General features: G+C 40.2%; 1 protein-coding gene across 2 annotated transcripts in view; it reads left to right on the forward strand.

The window, feature by feature from the left end:
* The window catches only part of MRPS5 (mitochondrial ribosomal protein S5), a 42,597-nt gene extending 23,147 nt beyond the window's left edge, over window positions 1–19,450 (forward strand). Inside the window, exons 6-11 of one of the 2 annotated variants that reach the window (XM_061461362.1) lie at window positions 7,330–7,420; window positions 8,435–8,481; window positions 9,705–9,762; window positions 11,040–11,102; window positions 17,080–17,216; window positions 18,886–19,450. In XM_061461362.1, coding sequence (XP_061317346.1) covers window positions 7,330–7,420; window positions 8,435–8,481; window positions 9,705–9,762; window positions 11,040–11,102; window positions 17,080–17,216; window positions 18,886–19,110 — 621 coding nt within the window. In that variant the 3' untranslated portion in view covers window positions 19,111–19,450. The remainder of the gene's footprint in view (window positions 1–7,329; window positions 7,421–8,434; window positions 8,482–9,704; window positions 9,763–11,039; window positions 11,103–17,079; window positions 17,217–18,885) is intronic. The other variant, XM_061461363.1, reaches the window with a different exon arrangement.
* The last annotated feature ends 512 nt before the right edge of the window (window positions 19,451–19,962 follow it).

A 19,962-nucleotide genomic window follows, 5' to 3' on the forward strand; every position in this document is an offset into this window, starting at 1 on the left:
TAGTAAGACATGCTTGAAAACAGTTACTCAGTATCAAGATCTTGCATTGTGGTCATACTAAAATCTCATATTCAGACCTTAATCTCTTTGAGAGCAACTTCATCCTGCACTGAATATCTCTAAATAAGCTATAAATGCCAAGCACTGATTTTCTTGCCAGACCTCAATTGTATTTAAACTTTTTTGTCATCAAAATTTTTTTTTATTTTTAACTTTTTAGCATTCCAGCACCTGGACTAAGATGAGTGGTTGTAGGGTCCTTTCTGTTATCTTGACTATGATCACTCTCTATGTTAAAACCAAATGGCTATTTAAGATCAACTTTGACTTTTCAGAATCTTCTACAGAATGTGTAAAGTCGTGGTGGTACGCACAAGAACAAATTAAATTAAAGTTACTTTAGTGAGGTGTATCTTTTTCCAATAGCGAGTGCATTCAGTGTAAGTCTTAAGATAACATTTATCAAAGGATCTGACCTTCACTGGCAGTTCATATATGACATGTATATCTAAACAGAAATGAATATAAACCTACACAAATGGGTTAGGTATCGAGATTTTTCCTGTTTTCTCAAGTATCTCTAATATGTTATTGTCAGATTTGTCATTGGTGCCTAGAGATGACAAGAAATAAAATGAGTAGCAAACTTGCACTTAATGCCACGAGTGGTTTCTTTCAATAGTAAATGGGTAGCACGCTTCTGTTCTTTATTGCATATGCTGATGTGCATATGTCCGGGCTTCTCTGACACAGCCTTTATAGGATGACATTGTTGGAAAAAAAACTGGTGATCTGATCATATCCAAGTGGATTAGATGATCCCTTTTATATACCAAATTCCCATTGAGTACTATTTTAAGGATTATATTGGAAATGATAAATTCAATAAAAATGAACATTTATGTGAGCATTAATGAGATGTCCTGAAGTGCACCATACGCTTCATGCATTCTTATTTTAACACCCAAAATTAATCTATTATTCTCAGGTTTAAAACCACACAGGTGGTTTTATTTCCTCTTAGATCAGGAGTACCTGTACACACAGTAGATTCTTGTGGGGTTTGGAAAACCCACACATATTGTTAAAGGTCCTTCAAGTAGCAGTTGGAAGTGCATTCAGTTAATTGAAAGGGTGCATTGCAGAAAAGTGGCTGTTGTTTTGTTACTGTGACATGTCACAACTGACTGTCAGTTGGCTACTATGGTAGGTATTTACTAAAGCTGGCCATTTTGTGCTGGCGTAATTATTTGCAGTCAAATTCATTAAACAACAAAATGCTATGCAGTACTTCCTTGTGCTATAAAAATAGTTTCAATGCTTTATTGTATCTGAGTAATAAAACAGCTTTTACAAGCAGGCTGAGACTGTACTGTTATATGAGGTTCTCAAGTGTGACCTGAGAAAGAGGAATGTGTTGTTATTTTTTGGTTTATTATGTTTTTTTCAGAATAGCAGCAGCAGCAAAAAGTTGTACATTCAAATCCAGTAGTGAGCACAAGATTACTGAGCTGTGTAATTTTCTGATAAGTATGAGTTTTGAAATAAACAGAACTTTTTTAGCATTCTTATTTTAAATAGACGGCATACATGATGCTATTTCTGTATGCCTTTTCCATTATCTTTATCTTTACAACACTACAGGAGATTAAAGTAATGTTTGTTGGGGAATTATACTTTGCAGCAAGAAACTGAAAGCCACTTTTATATTACTGTTTTATGAACAAAGATACAAAAGCCCCTTTCTGACATGGTTGTGCTACTAAAAAGACTGTGCTCCCTTGCTATAAGTGAGAAATTGTTTAATAAAGTGTTTTCTAATAGTGTAGAAACAGAAAAGCAAACTTGATTTTCCCCTGCTTGTAGGACAGAGTAAAAACAAGGTCAGATTTTCATGTAAATTAGAGCTGGAAGTTGTCAGAGAGATAAAGCTAGCTTGAGAGAGTGTTAAGGAACAACAGCAGGGATTTCATATTGGGTTTATTTCTGGCTTTCCTACAGACTGTTGTGTTACTTCGAGTAGATGACTTGGGGTACCTGTTTGTTTCTTTCCCTGACAACCTGAAGGCACATTTCCTGTTTGTTCATACATTACATATAAGAATTTCTGTGAATAGAACTGGGGGTAGTATTTACTACCTTGTTTACATTCAACACAATGTAATCATAGTGGCAATTAAAAATTACAGCTGTAATTGATATATGCCATTCTTACACAAAATGATGCTTTCCAGTTAAAGTATCATCCATCCTCAGATACATTTTTATTCTGTTTTTCTCCAAAGTGAACGTGGTAATGTAGTGAAAAAAGTAGCTTCATGATACCCTGAGTTATAATACTACTTGCCTTGTAGTGCAATCAGAATTGGAAAGTGAGACCTAATAATCAGTAAGGGCTGAAAGTGGCCCTTTTGAATGTTTCATCAAGGGGAGCGTACTCTGGAATTTAAACTTTGTTTTATGAGCTTACTAGGAAGAAGAACAAACATGTCATACAAGTGCTTAATCTCCTTTGTACTGACTAGTCTAACGTGTGAATTTGCTAGTTCATCACTTAATTCATGAGGTTTCTAAGTCAAAAGTTCTCAAATTCATAACTTGTAACTTGTGCATCTGTGAGTGAAATAGTTGCCAAACAGCAAGAGTTCTCATCCTTGCTCCTTTGTCACAATGCTTCCCTATATCACAGGGGAAGCATGGAAACCTCAGCAGCCCACTGCTGGCAGATCCATTTCAAAATCTTTTTGGGTAAGCCGACATATTTGTACCTTCCAGCTTGGAAGTTTGGTCTGGACAACTGCCATGAGCTAGGGGATTCTGAATTTGGCTGCCTGGCAATCAGTGTGCAGGGATGATCACCACAGGAGATGGTAAGCTGCAGGTGGAAGTGACTGCATAATGACCTTTAGCCCTTCTTCCACACAATATTTGTCTGTGTGTTGCTTTCCCTTTGACCTCATGGAGCTGTTCCCAGCGTACATCAGGCCTTAGTATGAGCTGCGTGTTAGCCAAAATCTGAGCAGGAGCATTAACTTGCCTTAGAAACAATAGCTCTACGTTGGCATATGGAAAGCAGAGATAAACCATAGGTTTGTTGGGTCAAAATGATATGAAGAACCTCTCTTAAGTATTCCTAAATGTCTCATCACAGAAGTGTATGCAACTGCAGGGAATATGAACACAGAAGAGAGTTGCAAACTATCGCTCTGTAGTCATTTGTTCTGCATGCACTAGGCAAAAATAAACGGTCTAGCTGCAGCAGGGGATTGTTCATAGGGAGTATAAGACCATGGTTTCGATTTTCCATGAAGTAGTAGAAACCCCACAAGAACATACTTTTTTTAAGACCACAAAATTAATCTTGGTAGATTGGTTACTTGTAACAAAAAGAATATTCCTTAATATGTGGTCTAAACCCTTCGTTTCTTTTTGTGAGTCATTGGAAATAGTTTTCTAGCTGTTGTTTTTGCAAAGGGTGCATTAAAAAAGGCTTGTGAAAAGGAAATGATGCATGAAATTACAGTGTCTGAGATCCACTGTTTGACATCTTTGACTGAAAAATTATGTGGTAGACAGGATACTGTCTGAGTAATAATTTATTTGAGCTATTCGCTCAAAAGTACTTTTGGGGTATTGGAGCGCTAGATTTTGCTTTTAAAACTACAGGAAAGTTTTCTGTTCCCTGGATGATACTGACAGTGTCTTTAGACTGACAGTGAAAATTTCAGACAGTTTCTAAGATAGCATCTGAAGCAACCTGTCAGAGGAAAAAACGAGAGGTCAGAGCTGTGTACGAGAATTCATTTCCGATATTCTTGGACTTGTCAAGTATTTTGGCCTGCCTCTGAAGTAGCGTTTGGGGATGCCACCTTACACTGGTTCTGTTGATCAAATAATTAAATCTTTTATCTCTTCTTACCTCTCAGCCTGTATGGATGAAATAATTGGTATTTGGAACATTCAGAAGCTTTTAAGTGAGTTATAATTTGGCGTGATGATGGATCACCCTTTGAAAAGGAAACAAAGCCATTTCTGATGTAGTGTGGCTTTGAGCATGCATTATTGTGGGGTTAATCCAAAGGATCTGAACTCAGATGTGAGCTGCAGTATGAAGCCACATTAGACAACATGCTGTGTCAGTCGGGCATATGAGCTATCATATTTTTCCTAATGAGTTATGAAAGAGAGAGTTTCACACGTGAGGAAAACTATCAGCACTAACTGTAGTTTAGTCAGTAGTTTCTCTGCAGATTGGGCTCATTAATTTGGATAAGAACTGCACTTGGGGTTTATCCCAGAGCTGTGATGACTCAACCTGTACAAAAAACACTTCAAGTGCCTGGTCAAAAACTTTCATCTGTTTTGATGAGTGAGGGGTAGAGGAGTTCGGATTATTTCCGGTGTTGCAGTTTCTCCACTGTCTTGAGTACTTGGGGGGTGGGCGTACTGTAAGCAGGATGGCTGGTTCTAACCTTTCTGCTTCTCAAAGGTTATAGCTGTTGAGTCAAATTCCTCGAGAGAAAATCATTCTACTTATGACCAAGATGGAGAGAGTACTGACTTTTAGGTTATGTGGTAAAAGACCTCTCTGCCCACACACGCAGAGGAGTGCAGGGGTAATAGCAGGTAGAGGAACCCAAGTAACACCCTGCCAGCACTCCTCCCAAGACCATCACAAGAGAGCTGTAACTGCATTGGTGGCTCATCTGCACAGACCAGAGGAGAACAGAGGCAGGCAGGGGAATCAAAATTACAAACAGAGAAACAGGCACCCTGTTTGGCTTCTCCTTAGACTGCGCTGGAGTAGCCTTAGCCCTGTGGTCGAGGGGTAACATCTGTTAAGATGAGGCTTTCCAGAGCATGATGCAGACTATGTGGGAGGTTACTGCTGAGGAGTACAGGACACATTTTCGGGATGCAGGGGAAGAGCATTTCAGTATTATACAAGATGCATGGGATGTCAGGGGCAGGAACCAAAGGGAGAACAAGGGAGAGCTCTAGGTGAATTTGCATTCTGACCACTGGATAATGGATGCAGGGCAGCAGTCAGTTTGAGGTACGCTGTGGTTAAGCTTGAGCATGCATCTGTTTTCAAATTTAAAGAATTGTTAAATCCAGCATGAGTGGCAATCTAGTAAATAGGGTAATTGTGTCTTAGTTTCAGTCACTTTTCAGAGGCCATGCTATTTTAAAAGTCTCACGCTGTTTCATTGTATATTAATTAATTCCAATTCAGTTTAATGATAGGCTTTTAGCTGCATGCTTTATTTTCAAGATGGAAGGGAAGCATTGCTGAACATCCAGAAGGGCATTGCTTATTTGATGTGAGGAGGCATGGGGCTGTTGCAGGGAGAATCTAAGGACAGTGTTGTTCAGTAGTCATAGCTGTCTGTGTACATGATCAAGCTTGAAAGGCCTTCACAGTGTTTCAGGAGAGATGCAGTAGCACTGATTGTGATGGGTGACTAAACACGTTTTCCTTCAGAGCTGCTCAGAAACAGCTGACAAGTGCAGTTTTAGGAAGCCTTCTGGAGAAATCATTGCATGTGTCTTTATTGCCATCTTCTGGAAAGGGAGAAAAATAATTCTTGAGTATATTTCTACAAACATCATGTCCTTTAATTTTGACAATATGCATGCCAACTTTGGGGTTTCTGCAAGTGCTTATTCAGATTGGCAGTGGAAGACAAAAAGTATGTGCAAAGCTCTTGATGCTCCTGGGGAGATCACTCTGCTTCACTCTCTTCTTTCTTTCATAATCATTTTGCATTTTCTGTAAATAGCCTATTTCCACAGGCACTTTCATCTTAGGGGGCTTGTTTTTCTTTAGCATGCGCTTGTACGCAGTAAGATTGGAGAAATAAAAATAGCTTGGAATAAGCCATTAGCAAAGATGATCTTTGTTCAAAGTGCTCTCCAGAATATATGTGCACCTTGAATTTAACAGCATCTTTATTTTAATGAAAGCAGGGTGGATTTTTTCAGAAGTACTCATTCCTAACCTGTACCTTGTGGTGTCAGTGGAATTTTTGGGGGTGGGAGGGGGTGTTTGGGTGGGGGGTAGTGTATGAATTTCAGGAAGCATGTTTAAGCCATGACCAAGTATTGTATAATAACCTGCTTTGAGATATAACAGTACAACTAGACTAGCTTACTGAAGAATGACATCTAGGGCAAAAGGGGGCACACTGCTTAATTCATGTATCAGTAATGCATGTTTAATTTAGCTCTTGTGATAAATTATGGAAATCATATTGAGGCTTCAAGAAAGTAGGCCCTGATGCATCTGAGAGAAAGAAATGAACCATTAAATAAGTTGTATCTTGTGACTGGTAATTCTGAGACACAGTCAAGCAATATCCCGTATGTTATTTTATATATGTATGCATGGTTTTGTGTACTATGTATATTATATTACATTGTATGTGATAAATGTATACAGTTTATTATATACAGTATATAATCTACATATGAAAGGATGTATCTATATTTAAGTAAAAGATATATTTAAATATGTAAACAAAGCCAGGGACACTAGAACAGGAGCCAGTTGGATAGGATCATGGGTGAGATATGTGGTCATTCAAGGTGGGAGACTCTAATGCAGTGACTTGCCTCTAGTCACATACGGGGAGTCTGTAGCAGAGGCGGAAGCAAATTTAGATTTCCAGAATGCTAACCATAAGGCCATCTATCTCACCAGTTGTTGTGTCCCTCCACTCCAAACTAAAGAGCTTTCTTGCATCTCTGCTTGAATTTCTTGCAGAGTTTCTGAAAACATTTCTAGTTCCAGGCATGGAATACCATTTTCTTCTTCCACTTTCTTAAATGAAGTCTTTTTAGCAGCTGTCATCTCAGTAATGAGACTGCCTTCTGCAGTCTGCAGGTAGATTTCAGCACTAAGTTGTAACTCGTGTTAAGCAACAGCATGCCCTGAATAATTCCTCTGAGTGCTTCTAAAATATGTTAAAACGTGAGGGGGGCAGTGAGATATTAATGTCACTTCCAGGTTTTTTCATCACAGTTGCAATCACATGTGAAGCTGGCAGCAGTAGAGCCATTATCTGTTGTGCAGCTAAATACAAAAGAGGATATTTTAATGAAACTTTATTGAGCTAACTTTGTCTGAGTATAGACTTCTAGCAGCCTTTACGTATTTAATGCCTTGAAGCCAGTGTGCCACTTGCAGATGACAAAGACAGTTTATATTGTATAGTTTCATCACAGACCTCTAATTACTTTTTGGTAAACTGAATCTCTTTACAAACAAACAGAAAAAATTGGACTGTGCCATCACAAAATGCTTTGTGGTTTGTTTTTTTTCTTCAGGTGAGAAATGTGTTTTGTATGAATGCAAAGGAAGGCAGAAAAAAATCAATACGTGCCTTGGTAGCTATTGGAAACGGTAAAGGAGCTGCAGGTATGTATATCTACTGTATGTAAAAGATGCCAAGTTAATCATTGTTTGTAGTAGGACTTTGGGAGGCAAGGTGACTTAAAGGGACTTTTAATACTTAACAGAAGAAAACAAAAAAAACAACCTTTTTTTTCTGCTGCGCAATATCGAAATATCTGTAAGAGTTTTGAGTTTCATCTGTAAAAGTAAGATTTATGATCAAACTATGTATGTATTCTTTGGGACACTGTTTTGTATCAAAAGACCAAAGCAGCTAGATCTGCAGATTTGAAATGAAATGATTTTCATTCAATCTACCTTGACATTGTTGGACTACAGTTAGTGAAAATGGTTGTCACATCCTCTGTTCATTCCATACAGTCAGTTGATGCCCTGCTCTGAGCTGACTGCAGATGCTGAGACTGCTGTGAAATCTCTTTGTCACTACCATAGCTGACCTGGTAAATAGGAGTAGGTCTGAGGGTTCAGTGAGATTATGTGGCAGTTTGTAAACTGGCAGTGAAAACAGACCCTGTGCTCTGTTCTGCAGACATGCATATTTTTACAGATGCACTATTCTGTGCAACCTGGTTTTGTTACTCTCTGCTTCACTACTAGAAACCCAGTCTGCATTGCTTTTAGGGTCTTGGAGCTCTTATCTGCATCGGATTCCTTTTGGTTTTCTTCATTCCCTTCTTTCAAGCAGAAAGCTGGACTGTTTTTGGCTGAAACAGTCACCATTATTCAGTTGTTTGGTACAAGTTTGGACAAATACACAAAAGAAATAATGAAGTGTATTTGTTTCATTTGACAACAAGTAATTGGCATTCAATTATTAGGTATTCGTAAGTCCTAAACTGTTACTTTCTGTGGTTTCTGTGGTTTTCTCTGGACCATTTTCTGAGTGTGATCTGTGCAGTGGCATGGAAATAACAGATACTAAACGTGGTTGTGAAATTCTCTTTTTCCCCCTTTGCTTTATGAAGGTCCTGCCTCAGCTATTTCTCAGTAATAAAGTGACTCTTTTCTTTCTTGCAGGTTTTGCAATGGGGAAAGCAGGTGACAGGATGAATGCTTTACGGAAAGTATGTTCATTGGATTACTTGTTGCTTGATGACAAGCACATATAATTCATACCTACACTTTTTCTTTTATGGTCAATATCTTTTGTAGTATTTAGAATCACAGAATAGTTAGGGTTGGAAAGGACCTCCAGATCACCTAGTTCCAACCCCCCTGCCATGGGCAGGGACCCCTCACACTAAACCATGTCACCCAAGGCTCTGTCCAACCTGGGCATGACACCACCAGGGATGGAGTGTATGCGAAGAAGTAAGTCCATATACATGGTTTGTCGGCCTTGATACAAGTAATCATAGAACCATTAGGTTGGAAAAGACCTTTAAGGTTTTGGAGTCCAACCATAAACCTAACACTGCCAACTCCAGCACTAAACCATGTCCCTAAGCACTATGCCTTTAAATACCTTTGGGGTTGGTGACTCAAACACTGCCCTGGGCAGCCTGTTCCAATGCTCGATAACCTTTTCAGTGAAGAAATTTTTCCCAATATCCAATCTAAATCTACTCTGGCACAACTTGAGGCTGTTTCTTCTCATCCTATCCCTTGCCACTTGGGAAGACAGATCAACACCCACCTCGTTACAACCTCAGTAGTTGTAGAGGGTGATAACAAGTTCTCCCCTAAGTCTCCTTTTCTCCAGACTAAACAACCCCAGTTCCCTTAGCTGTTCCTTGTAAGATTTGTGCTCCAGATCTTTCACCAATTTCATTGCTGTTTGGACACACATAATGAGGTTGCTTTGCAGTGAGATTTTCCTAATGTACTCTTATTTCTGCTCCCTTTTCTATGGCATATACCTATACCCCCATGGTCACTTGTTTCCAGTACTATATGACATACAATCTGTTTATACAGTTAGTGTGTAGAAAATTTCTCTTACACATGCATAATGACCATATTAAAGGCTCCTTTAGACTTCTAAATGTTACTTGTCCAGTGCTCAACTAATCTATCAATGTTGCAATGCTAAAATACACAAAGTTTGATAAAGTTGTTACTGTATTGAGAATTTTCAAAAAATATGAAATCTGGTTGGAGAAAGCAGTTCTTTACAGAGAACATTTTCACTTCCATAAAATAAATGTATTAGATGTAGCCATCCTGTTTCCAAAGGTTTCTTCCTTGCTTTTTCTTTTATTGTCTAGTTAAGTGAACGGTGGTAAATTTCCATCCTTTGCAGAAAAAAACAAGGAAAAAAAAAAAGTTTTCTGCTTTTATTCCCTAGGCAAAGAATAAAGCACTACGCGGCTTACATTTTATAGAGCGGTATCAGGACCACACTAGTAAGTATTACGATTTTCTTAGACTCTAAATGCCAACAAGAACTGACTGCAACTTGTTACAAAGCATAAAAAGATGTTAACTAAAACCTGTCTGATCTGATGCATTGTATTAGTATTATTCGTGCATTATTTTGCTTCTTCAGCATGCTGTGTGAAATCTCAGCTCCAGACTCTTTTAGCTAGATGGTGGTCATATCAGAGTACATAGTCTGTCAATCCCTGTATAAAATAAATTGCCATTAACTGGAATGAATATGTGGTTTATCTCTTCTATGGTGAACTCCTCTGTGCTTTTCCCCTTTGTATGTCAGAGATGATTCCCTGTTGAGTCAATCCATGTCAATGGGCTTTGCTGACAAAGCCCAGCACAAAGCCAGGGAGAATGTGGGATGGAGAAGTCAGTCTGATGTTTCATGGTTGCTTTTTGTTAATTCAGTTTAATATCACACAAGTCCTCTCTGATGTCAGACATGGCACCAGAATACCAAATATTCAGTTATCAAAAAAATTGAAAGATAGTACCTTACAGAGTATATGAATAACCAAGTCATTCTGTAGTAAATATTCAGTATAATAAAACCAGTTTACAAATACAAAACTGCAGTTACCTTCACACATCTATTCCTTGAGCATTATTATTGCACACTGTTTAGGGATTTGATTAAAAACTGGTGGCATTTCCACCATGCTTTACGTTCTACTTAACATAGAGGTCCTCTATGAGCCATCTTGACTGCAGTGGTAGAATCCACTGTGCAAAAGCTGAACCACTGAATGAAATGTATATAACAGCCACCCACCAGAAGATACGAGTTTGGGCTTTATTTTGAAGCAGAGAGAAGCAGGAAGACAAGAATGGTAAATATTATTATGGAAAATCCAAGAATGCTGAAGCCTTTAGTGAAATCTTAGGTTGAAAGCTGAATTATTAGAAAAATCTGAGTATGTGGAAGAATACTAAATTGTATCATGTGAGCTCACTTCAAAGTTAGATAAGGATTATTGGAGATAAACACACACTTCACATTTTTCATGTGAAGCTTGGTTTTGTATACAATAGTAACACAGTATTCACAGATGTGTAAACATTCCTGATCTATGCCAGAAATTTACCTCCATTAGTCATTACTATTAAAGAACTCTGAGGAGAGTAAAACCAACTTCCCATTCACAGTTCTGAAAAAGAAAGGTGCTCCTCAAATGTGCTGAGCTAAAGCTTTTCTAGAAGGAAGAATTAAGCTGTAATGCCTGTTGTTTGTTTTTTTCCTCCCCTCCAGTTTACCATGACATTACAGTGACATTTAAAAGAACAACCATCCGCATGAAGAAGCAAAACAAAGGTAATTAAAGCTGCCTGGAAATTTTGAAGTTTTATCAATTATTGACTGGTATTTATCTGATGTAGTTACTTTGTGCAATGCCTGTTCGCTTCGGAAATGTATTCATTTCCTTTAGAAATTATCCATTCAGAAATGGAGCATTTGGTGCTAGTTTACCATGTGTTAAATGCTAAGAGATGATCAGTTGTTTTTCATTAGAAATACCTACTGTTGATGACATGGTTTCGTTATTGTAAATGGGGCTTGTGCCTCTAACACTGGTGGGAGCAGTATTTGTGGTTTTCTTTAATGCTTCCTAAGCGTAGTTCCTCCTGACCACCTTCTCATACATCATATGCCTGGAAATGGTTTCTGAGGATTGGTTATTGCATCAGGTTCCAGGGATTTAGATGAGGCTGATTAGCCTGTAGTTTCCTAGGTCCTCCAGTACCTCAGGCTTTTCCGTGTCCTGTGTCACCAGGTCCCTGCCCTGTTCAGTTCTTGACCTTACAGCAGACTGCTGGAAATGGGGGATGCAAACTTTAATGATGATTTTGCCTGGTTCTATTTCCCTAGCTTATTTGTGAGAGTATCATGCTGACCTGTGTCAGAATAGAAGTCCAGTTCTGTCACATTACCACCTTAGCCTTGGTAGCTTGTTGCTGCCAGTTTTGGCTAAGTTCTTTGCTTTATCTGAGTATCTGGACAGCCTTATCAGGTACACAACACATAGACAACACATTCATATATAACAAAGTATCCTCCAAAAATTGGGAAACACTTTTCCATTTAATGTTTTCCCTGTTTTATAACTGATGGAACTGGATTGTACTTTTCCTGAGAAAGGTTTGATGTTGTCAAGAAAAAATTGTGCTTATTTCCAATGTGCTCTGGACAGCAGGCATCGGTGGCCTTATTGAGAAGTGTAGTGTTAGATTAGTGTGCAAAGTTTTGTAGATAAATTGTACGTGTGTGAGGGAGGCCTCATTGTGTGGTCATGACTTGAAAACAAGCTGTAAGCTTATGTAGCTATGCAAAATCGAGTTTTTAAGGGGTGGTATAGATAGAGCTCTTGCTTAACCTTAATCTCTGACAGGCTTTTGTGCTGTATTCTAAGGGGAGGATCCATAGCGGCAGCAGGAGCTAGCTGTAATTTTAGAACAATTAAATTACTAACATGAGGCAGGCCCTGGACTTCGTGTCTGCCACCATTCCAGGCCGCTCCTGTTTATAGCACATGCCAGCTGGATGGAGTCTACCAGGGATATTGCTCATCTGTGCTGTAGAATATTCTACCTTTTGGAGTGTGGATGGTGCTTAATCTTCATCTCTGATTTGACTTTAGAATTACAGTAGTCATGAGACTACTCTGCTAACCACATTAATACACTCCTAAGTACTGTAAATTAGTTCCTAATGTGAATTAATAAGTGGAAATGCAGAGCAGTGTCAAATACACTTGTGTGGATGTGAAGCCCAGCACTGATACCCTGTAGCTGTAATTAATAGGTATAAGCAATTGCAGTTATTCATAGTTTTCACATTAGGCATATGTAGACTTAAGGCATATCCTCTGTTCACTCCTGGGATTACAGCTGTATGGTTATGTATGCTGAAGCCTTTCACTTTGCATAATTACAGCTGGCAGTTTATTTCCAGTTCCTGAACATAGGACTCAGGCAGCTATCTCAGCAAATGATCACCGCAAAGCCTAATGTTTCAGTAGAAAAGGTGAAGTCACTGTTAAACTTAAATATTCCTTTCTTAAATTTATTCCTAGTCCCTGCAAAGTGGAGAAAAACCCCATCATATAGTCAGGATTACATATTAGACAAGTGAAAATCCAAGCTAAAAAAGTAATGTCAAGTGAGCATGTGAATGGGACCTACTAGTCCCTTAGTGTAGATATAAAGTAGGTGTTTTACTTCCAAAGTCTTGTTAGTGGCTACCCAGAAGATCTAATGTAGATTTCCTTAACAGTTTGTTAGATTATAGGAGGGATAAATTTTAAATACTACTTTTGGTTACCTTTGTATCTTTTTCGGTGTAAGAAAATGTTCTACATTTAAATGAGCCTTTCCTCTTACATAGCTCTCACTGAATTAAACCGCAGTAAGGCAGCATGCCTGCCACAGACAAGTTAAAAATGTCTGACCCCAGCTTTTTCTCCGCATCTGGAGTTTGCAGTTGGAATCCTTTGCTTTTGTGTTCAGAATAAATTTTGTTCAGTGACTGATGGACTGGGTTCTGGTTTACGTATTAACAATCTGCAGAAGCCTGGCTGACATCAGATGGGAGAAAAGCACAATAAAAATGCCAGAAATTAAGTGCTTTAAAAGGCACTGAAAATGAATCTTTGGCAAACAGCCTTTCAGAGGTCATTCACTGTAATTGTGTCTAAAACTTGACTTTGTCTTGTAGCATAGAAAACAGTATTTTCTGAAATCACAGAATCACAGAATGGTTTGGGTTGGAAGGGACCATCCAGTTCCAGCCCCTCTGCCGTGGGCAGCGAACACCTTCCACCACACCTGCTTGCTCATTGCCAAAACAATTCACCATTCACCATTTCGCACACAAAGAGTTGTGGTCAATGGCTCAATGTCCGGCTGGAGACCAGTAACAAGTGGCGTCCGTCAGGGGTCGGTGTTGGGACCGGTCTTGTTCAACATCTTCGTCGCTGACATGGACAGTGGGATTGAGTGCGCCCTCAGCAAGTTTGCAGATGACACCAAGCTGTGTGGTTCAGTTGATACCCTGGAGGGAAGGAATGCCATCCAGAGGGAACTCGACACACTTGTGAGGTGGGCTGATGCCAACCTCATGGAGTTTAACCATGCCAAGTGCAAGGTCCTACACCTGGGTTGGAGCAATCCCAGGCACAGCTACAGGTTGGGCAGAGAAGAGATTCAGAGCAGCCCTGTGGAGAAGGACTTGGGGGTGTTGGTTGATGAGAAAATGAACATGAGCTGGCTTCAGTGTGCGCTCCCAGCCCAGAAAGCCAACTGTATCCTGGGCTGCATCCAAAGGAGCGTGACCAGCAGGTCGAAGGAGGTGATCCTGCCCCTCTGCTCTGCTCTTGTGAGACCTCACCTGGAGTATTGTGTGCAGTTCTGGTGTCCTCAACATAAAAAGGACATGGAACTGTTGGAACAAATCCAGAGGAGGGCCAGGAGGATGATCAGGGGACTGGAGCACCTCCCGTAGGAAGACAGGCTGAGGAAGTTGGGGCTGTTCAGCCTGGAGAAGAGAAGGCTGCGTGGAGACCTCACAGCAGCCTCCCAGTATCTGAAGGGGGCCTATAGGGATGCTGGGGAGGGACTCTTCATTAGGGACTGTATTGACAGGACAAGGGGTAACGGGTTAAAACTTAAACAGGGGAAGTTTAGGTTGGATATAAGGAGGAAATTCTTTCCTGTTAGGGTGGTGAGGCACTGGAATGGGTTGCCCAGGGAGGCTGTGAATGCTCCATCCGTGGCAGTGTTCAAGACCAGGTTGGGTGAGGCCTTGGGTGGTATGATTTAGCGTAAGGTGTCCCTGCCCACGGCAGGGGGGTTGGAACTTGATGATCTTAAGGTCCTTTCCAACCCTAACTATTCTATGATTCTATGTGTAAATCATTGTGGCCCCAGCACTATTAGTGCTCTAGCCATTGTGGTTTTCACTTCACCATTATAGTAACTGAATGGGAAGACTGTTCTGTATGCTGGAGAAGGAACTTTCCCTTTCAGAATTGCTTCAGGTGAGACTTTGTCTCTAGTGGTCAGGTCAGACATAAGGTGAAAATTAAATTGCACATGTGAGGGATAGGCAGAACAAATGACGGAACAAATGGCTTTGGATGGTTATAGTTTCTTTTCTGATTATGGGTTAAAAGAAAAAGAGACATATTGGCACAATAAAACATGCAGCACTGGAACAGACTTTTTTTCCTTACTTAGCAGCAAGTCCCCCAGAGTGGACTAATCAATAACCTGCTTTTCAGCTTTTAAGTAAGATAAATTAGAACTATCACAAACTAGTTTTTAAAAACTAATAGAGCTAGGCCGTGTGAAACAAAACTCTCCAGGGTACAAGAGAGCAAAATTAGACTCCTCAAAAAATAACTCCTTCATTAAAATCTGACAAGTCTAAGAAACCATTTGCTAATGTATTAGTTATGCATTGGAGCTAATATAACACTCTGTGGTGGAGATGGATGCAGATGATATGCAAACCTCTGTTGTGTTTGTGGATTTTGAACTATGTCTCTCCACTCACCTACAAATTTCAAGTTGTTATAGTTACAGGCTTGCAATGTGTAATTTGGCTCTTTTTTTATGATCTTACTACTTCGAACAATGAAGTTGAAAGCAAATAAGTGTCACAACAATTGTTTTCTCTTTAAGCTTGATTAAAGGAATTGTTTTTCCTAGAAATGTGTTTTGCTGTGTTTCCAGTAATTTTAGCTCCAAGGAGACTGTTACCTTCTTTATTTCCATTCCATCCTTCATGCTGTGCCACTGATGTAATAGCAGATTTAATTCATGCCAGTTGCTGGGCCAGGAGAAAGGAAGTGATGTCTCAGCACAGTACCTTGATAATCTGTGCCATTTTACTTTCTTGGCAGTGCGTAGTATCCTACTGGCTTTTGTAAACTGAAGGGGAAAAGCATGACTTTTTCTTGGCTGGTGGCTAGAGCCTGTTCTATTTTGCATAGACTGTGTAGCCTGGTGAATTGCTGTTGCTTAGTCAGAAGGCAAGGAACAGGCTCACATTTTGGAGAGATCAACTGCTAGGTGTGAATTTGGTCTGAGTCAGTGCCATGATGCCTTCCTGAATTTACAGGCAGCCTCATCCCACTTCCGCTGCTCAAAGCTTTGCTTACCAAGAGCTGCATAAAATGAAAATGTGGTAGGTTTTATCTGGCTACTCAAGGGCCTGTGAGCAGCAAGAGACACCAGTGCCAGTGGGTACTCTGCCTCTTTCCCAGCAGCTGTGTGTTTAGATTGGACTTTTCTATTGGAACATTATTGCCCATGGACTTGGACTTCCCTTTTCCTTTCTTCTCCAGTTTTCTCTGCCTTCTTTGTGTCTGATAGAGGTCTTAAGCACAATCTCAGCCTTTAGGAAGGCACTGTAGTCATCTCATCCAGCAGCAGTCTCCCTGGGAATGAGAGACACTGACATTGCTTCTACTGCTGGGTCCTTCTGAAAGGATGCCCAAAGGACAGAAGTGCTTGAGCACACCAGCTGTTCTGAGCAGTAACTTCACCATAGGAGACCAGTTTAAATGCCTCCATCATGTGTATGAATCAGGACTTTCAGGTCAGATTTACCATGCTTAGGAGTTACTGAAGCTGTTATTCAGCAGCTGATCACCTGAAATTGCAAAGGAAGAGGTTTTGAAGCTGTGTAGGTATTGATTCTTAGAAGAGACAGTCTTGGTTGAAATTCAGTTACGTTTGGATCCCTTACCCTTCTAGTGGCTTTCTTTTAATACTCTTAGGTAAACTTGTCACCTTCCTTCTCTGGTAATATGTTATTTGTGTTCTTCTTATCAGTATCATTAGGAAGAACTAGTGTTATTTTTCTGCTGAGTGGGAAAAGGGAATTGCCTTTTGTTTGGTGAATTGGGTATGTTTTTGGAAGATTCTTCTCAAGCTGCCAATGGTACTTCTAAGGAATACTACCCAAACTTGCCATACTAAACAATTCTTCAGGTTGCATTATTTATGGTTTTGCTTTGAGTTAGATGGTGACATTCTCATTTGTTCTGTATTATGTTAAATAAGGTATATTTAGTGCAAAAAAAACCCATGATCTTTATGTTGACATGGCAGCAAAGCCTGGGAAGAATGGTGTTATCAGAATGGTTTTGCCATTTTTAAGATCTAATGTGTTCTAATGTGGTGGGAGACAAAAATAACTAAGAAGAGGTCTTAGTTCTCTCTTCTTCCTTAGCTAAGTTGAATGCTTACAAATAATCATATAATACTAATTTATGTTTTCCCCCCAGGGTATGGTCTTCATTGCCACCGAGCTATCATCACCATCTGCAAACTAATTGGCATTAAAGACATGTACGCCAAGGTTTCTGGATCCAAAAACTTGATTAACATTACCAGAGCGCTCTTTAAAGGCTTAACACAACAGGTAGAGTGCACTCTCAGTGATTCTATACATCAGGTCAGGGGACAGGACAGGATTGGTGCTGTAATAGTTCGTGGTCACACAGTTTATATTGTAGATTTAAAATTAAGTAATTTTCCAGGGAGCAAACAAAATCAGCATGTGAGTTGTCTCAGTTTGAAGTTGTCCACTCAGAAACAGTTGTATGTAATGCTACCTTTTCCACAACCAAGTGTCTCCAGGGAACATCTGAATTTCTGGGCTTTCGTTTGTAGTATTTTTGGTGACATTTGAAAAGTCATGGGCAGAGGAAGTTGTGGCCCAGCTTTGCTTGCAGCTGCTTGTTTGTCTGAAATATAAGTTTTCATTGCCTAAGGACTGAACATCACAGCTGCTTCTATCACTAGTATAATTAAGATCCCTAAAATAAGTCAGGGAGGTGGTATCATTTCCTCTAACTCAAAGTGCTCACAATGGAGATGTCTCTCTCTGAGCCAGCTGCCTGTAGTTGATGGAAAGATCCAACATGCAACATTTTATCATTCCTTTGAACACCAGCCTTAGGATGAGTCAGTCCTTTGGAAATTCCTGGTTATCTCGTTTGGATGTAGAGCCTTGGTAGCTGCCAGGATTTAGCTGCTTACACTCCCGATATAGCCCTGCAAAGCTATAGTTATCAAATCCATCACCCTGTCCTAGCCAGCTCTTTCAGTTTAGCCTCGGGAGGGGAGGGGTTTTGATCCCCTTTGCCTAATGAGATAGTTGCAGGTTCTTATCAGTATCTGAGGTTAGTCTGACTTTAAGAAGTCTGGCATATAATATTTTCAGTGTGTTGTTTCTGAGAAGTCTTTCACAGAATTAATAGAAGAAGAAGGGCCTGCTGTACAGATTATTCTTCTCCAAGGGGGTGATCAGGCATTGGAAGAGGATTCCCAGGACAGTGATGGAATCACCATCCCTGGAAGTGTTCAGAAAATGTGTAGATGAGGCCCTTAGAGATGTGGTTTAGCGGTGGCCTTGGCAAACCTGGGGTAACGGTTGGACTTGAAAATTTTAAAGGTCTTTTCTAACCTGGTTGATTCTGTGCTTGCTTTGAGATAAGCACTTGATACGTCTTCTTGACTTCCCTGGATAGGAAAAGCTTCCTGTTCCCTGTAGACATTTATTGTGTAAACTGTTACTCTGAGCGTTAACTCTGAGTGTTATTCTGAATGTTAATTCTGAGTTGTAAACAACTTGTGTGTGAGGAAGAGGTTTAGTTGAAAATAATGTTAAATTCATATCATTAGCTAATATTACCTATTAGGGCAGTAATAAGCACTTTACTGTTGTCAAAGCAAAATTTATATCCATATAAAGACATAATAACGTTTCTGCACGTTACTAACGTGCCAGCGTGAATCCATATTAGCAGGATGTTCCTTTTCTGGCCGCATCCTTTCCAGAAGCATCCTCTAGGATGGCATTGTCATGCTAGTATATCTGCAGTGTAGCTCTCTGAATTCCTGCTGCTTATGCAATTAGCTCATCTGAAACCCGTGAGGATGAGCTTGACAAGTAATTTAATTTACACTGTTTAAACTGTTGTTAGTAAATTAACGTTTCTTACCCCATATACCATGGAGAGTTTGACCTGAAGTAAATTATCACTGTGTATCATTGCTTTGATTGTCTGTTCTCTCTCCTCTCCCAGGAGACTCACCAGCAGTTAGCGAACCAGAAGAGTCTCTGTGTAGTGGAGTTCCGGGAGGAGCAGGGCCCTCTGCCCATCGTTGTGGCACTGCCTGAGGGGACTGTCCGTGAGGATCCCGAGCCTGATGATGAGGTTCCAGACATAAAGCTGGAGTGGAGTGATGTGAAAGCAGCTCAGGGAATGAAGAAATCTCCGTGGGCAAATGTCAAACGGACAGTATGGTAAAAGCTTCAGTCCCTCTGTCTCTTCTGCAACAGGGAAAGCCCAGCCCAAATGGACAAGTTAGCTAGGCTTGCATTTCAGAGGAGGCCATCATAATCATGCCATTTAAATTGCTGCTCCCATTGCTACCATTCTTTTTGCTTTCCCACAATTCTTATGACCACTGTTTGACTAGGGACATTCAGATGGAAGCAGCCAGTGAACATGACTTTGCCTTCAAGCATGCATTTACTTGATTCCTGAAGATGTTGTGTAATCAACAGATTATATGTGTCTTTCACAAGCTTTGGGGAAACTACTGGAAAGATAAGCTTGTGAAAGCAATAAAGAATCCTCAGAATGAGCTCAGTGTGAATTTGTTGGTGTCTTTTTCTTTCGGAAAACGCCAGTGTCTGGGAGATGTGGTGCAAGTGGCAGTAGTGGGAGTTGTGTGTGCTCTCCATCTCACTCCCTAGGCTCACTCATGGTAGGGGAGCAGTGAAATCAGTAAGTAGTTCTGTGTCTTCTGGTGGGGAGGAAGAGGGACAAGGTTGTGGTGAGCAACAGCTGGATTTGTGCAAAAATTATTCATGCAAGTGGGGGGAGTTCCCCAAATGAAGCAGAGCCCGAATATCTGAGGACAGACACCCAACAGCCTGTGAGATATTGCAGTATTTTGACTGGCTTTGGAAGTCCAGTCCAGAGCCTGCAATCCAGACTCTCCTCTGCACATGTGCTGGGAGAAGACCTAACTTAATTTTCTGTCAATTTCTGTTCTCAGTGCTAGTGCAGGGTAAAACAATGCGTTGTTCTGATGGATCTTTTCTCCATCAGTCAAAGCACAGGAAAGTGTCTGACTGATTTATAGCTGGTGCC

The sequence above is a fragment of the Pezoporus flaviventris genome, unplaced genomic scaffold (assembly GCF_033815535.1).
Source record: "Pezoporus flaviventris isolate CSIRO_AGI_PZ_B2104156 unplaced genomic scaffold, CSIRO_AGI_Pfla_v1 ptg000031l, whole genome shotgun sequence".
In the NCBI taxonomy this organism is placed as follows: domain Eukaryota; kingdom Metazoa; phylum Chordata; class Aves; order Psittaciformes; family Psittacidae; genus Pezoporus; species Pezoporus flaviventris.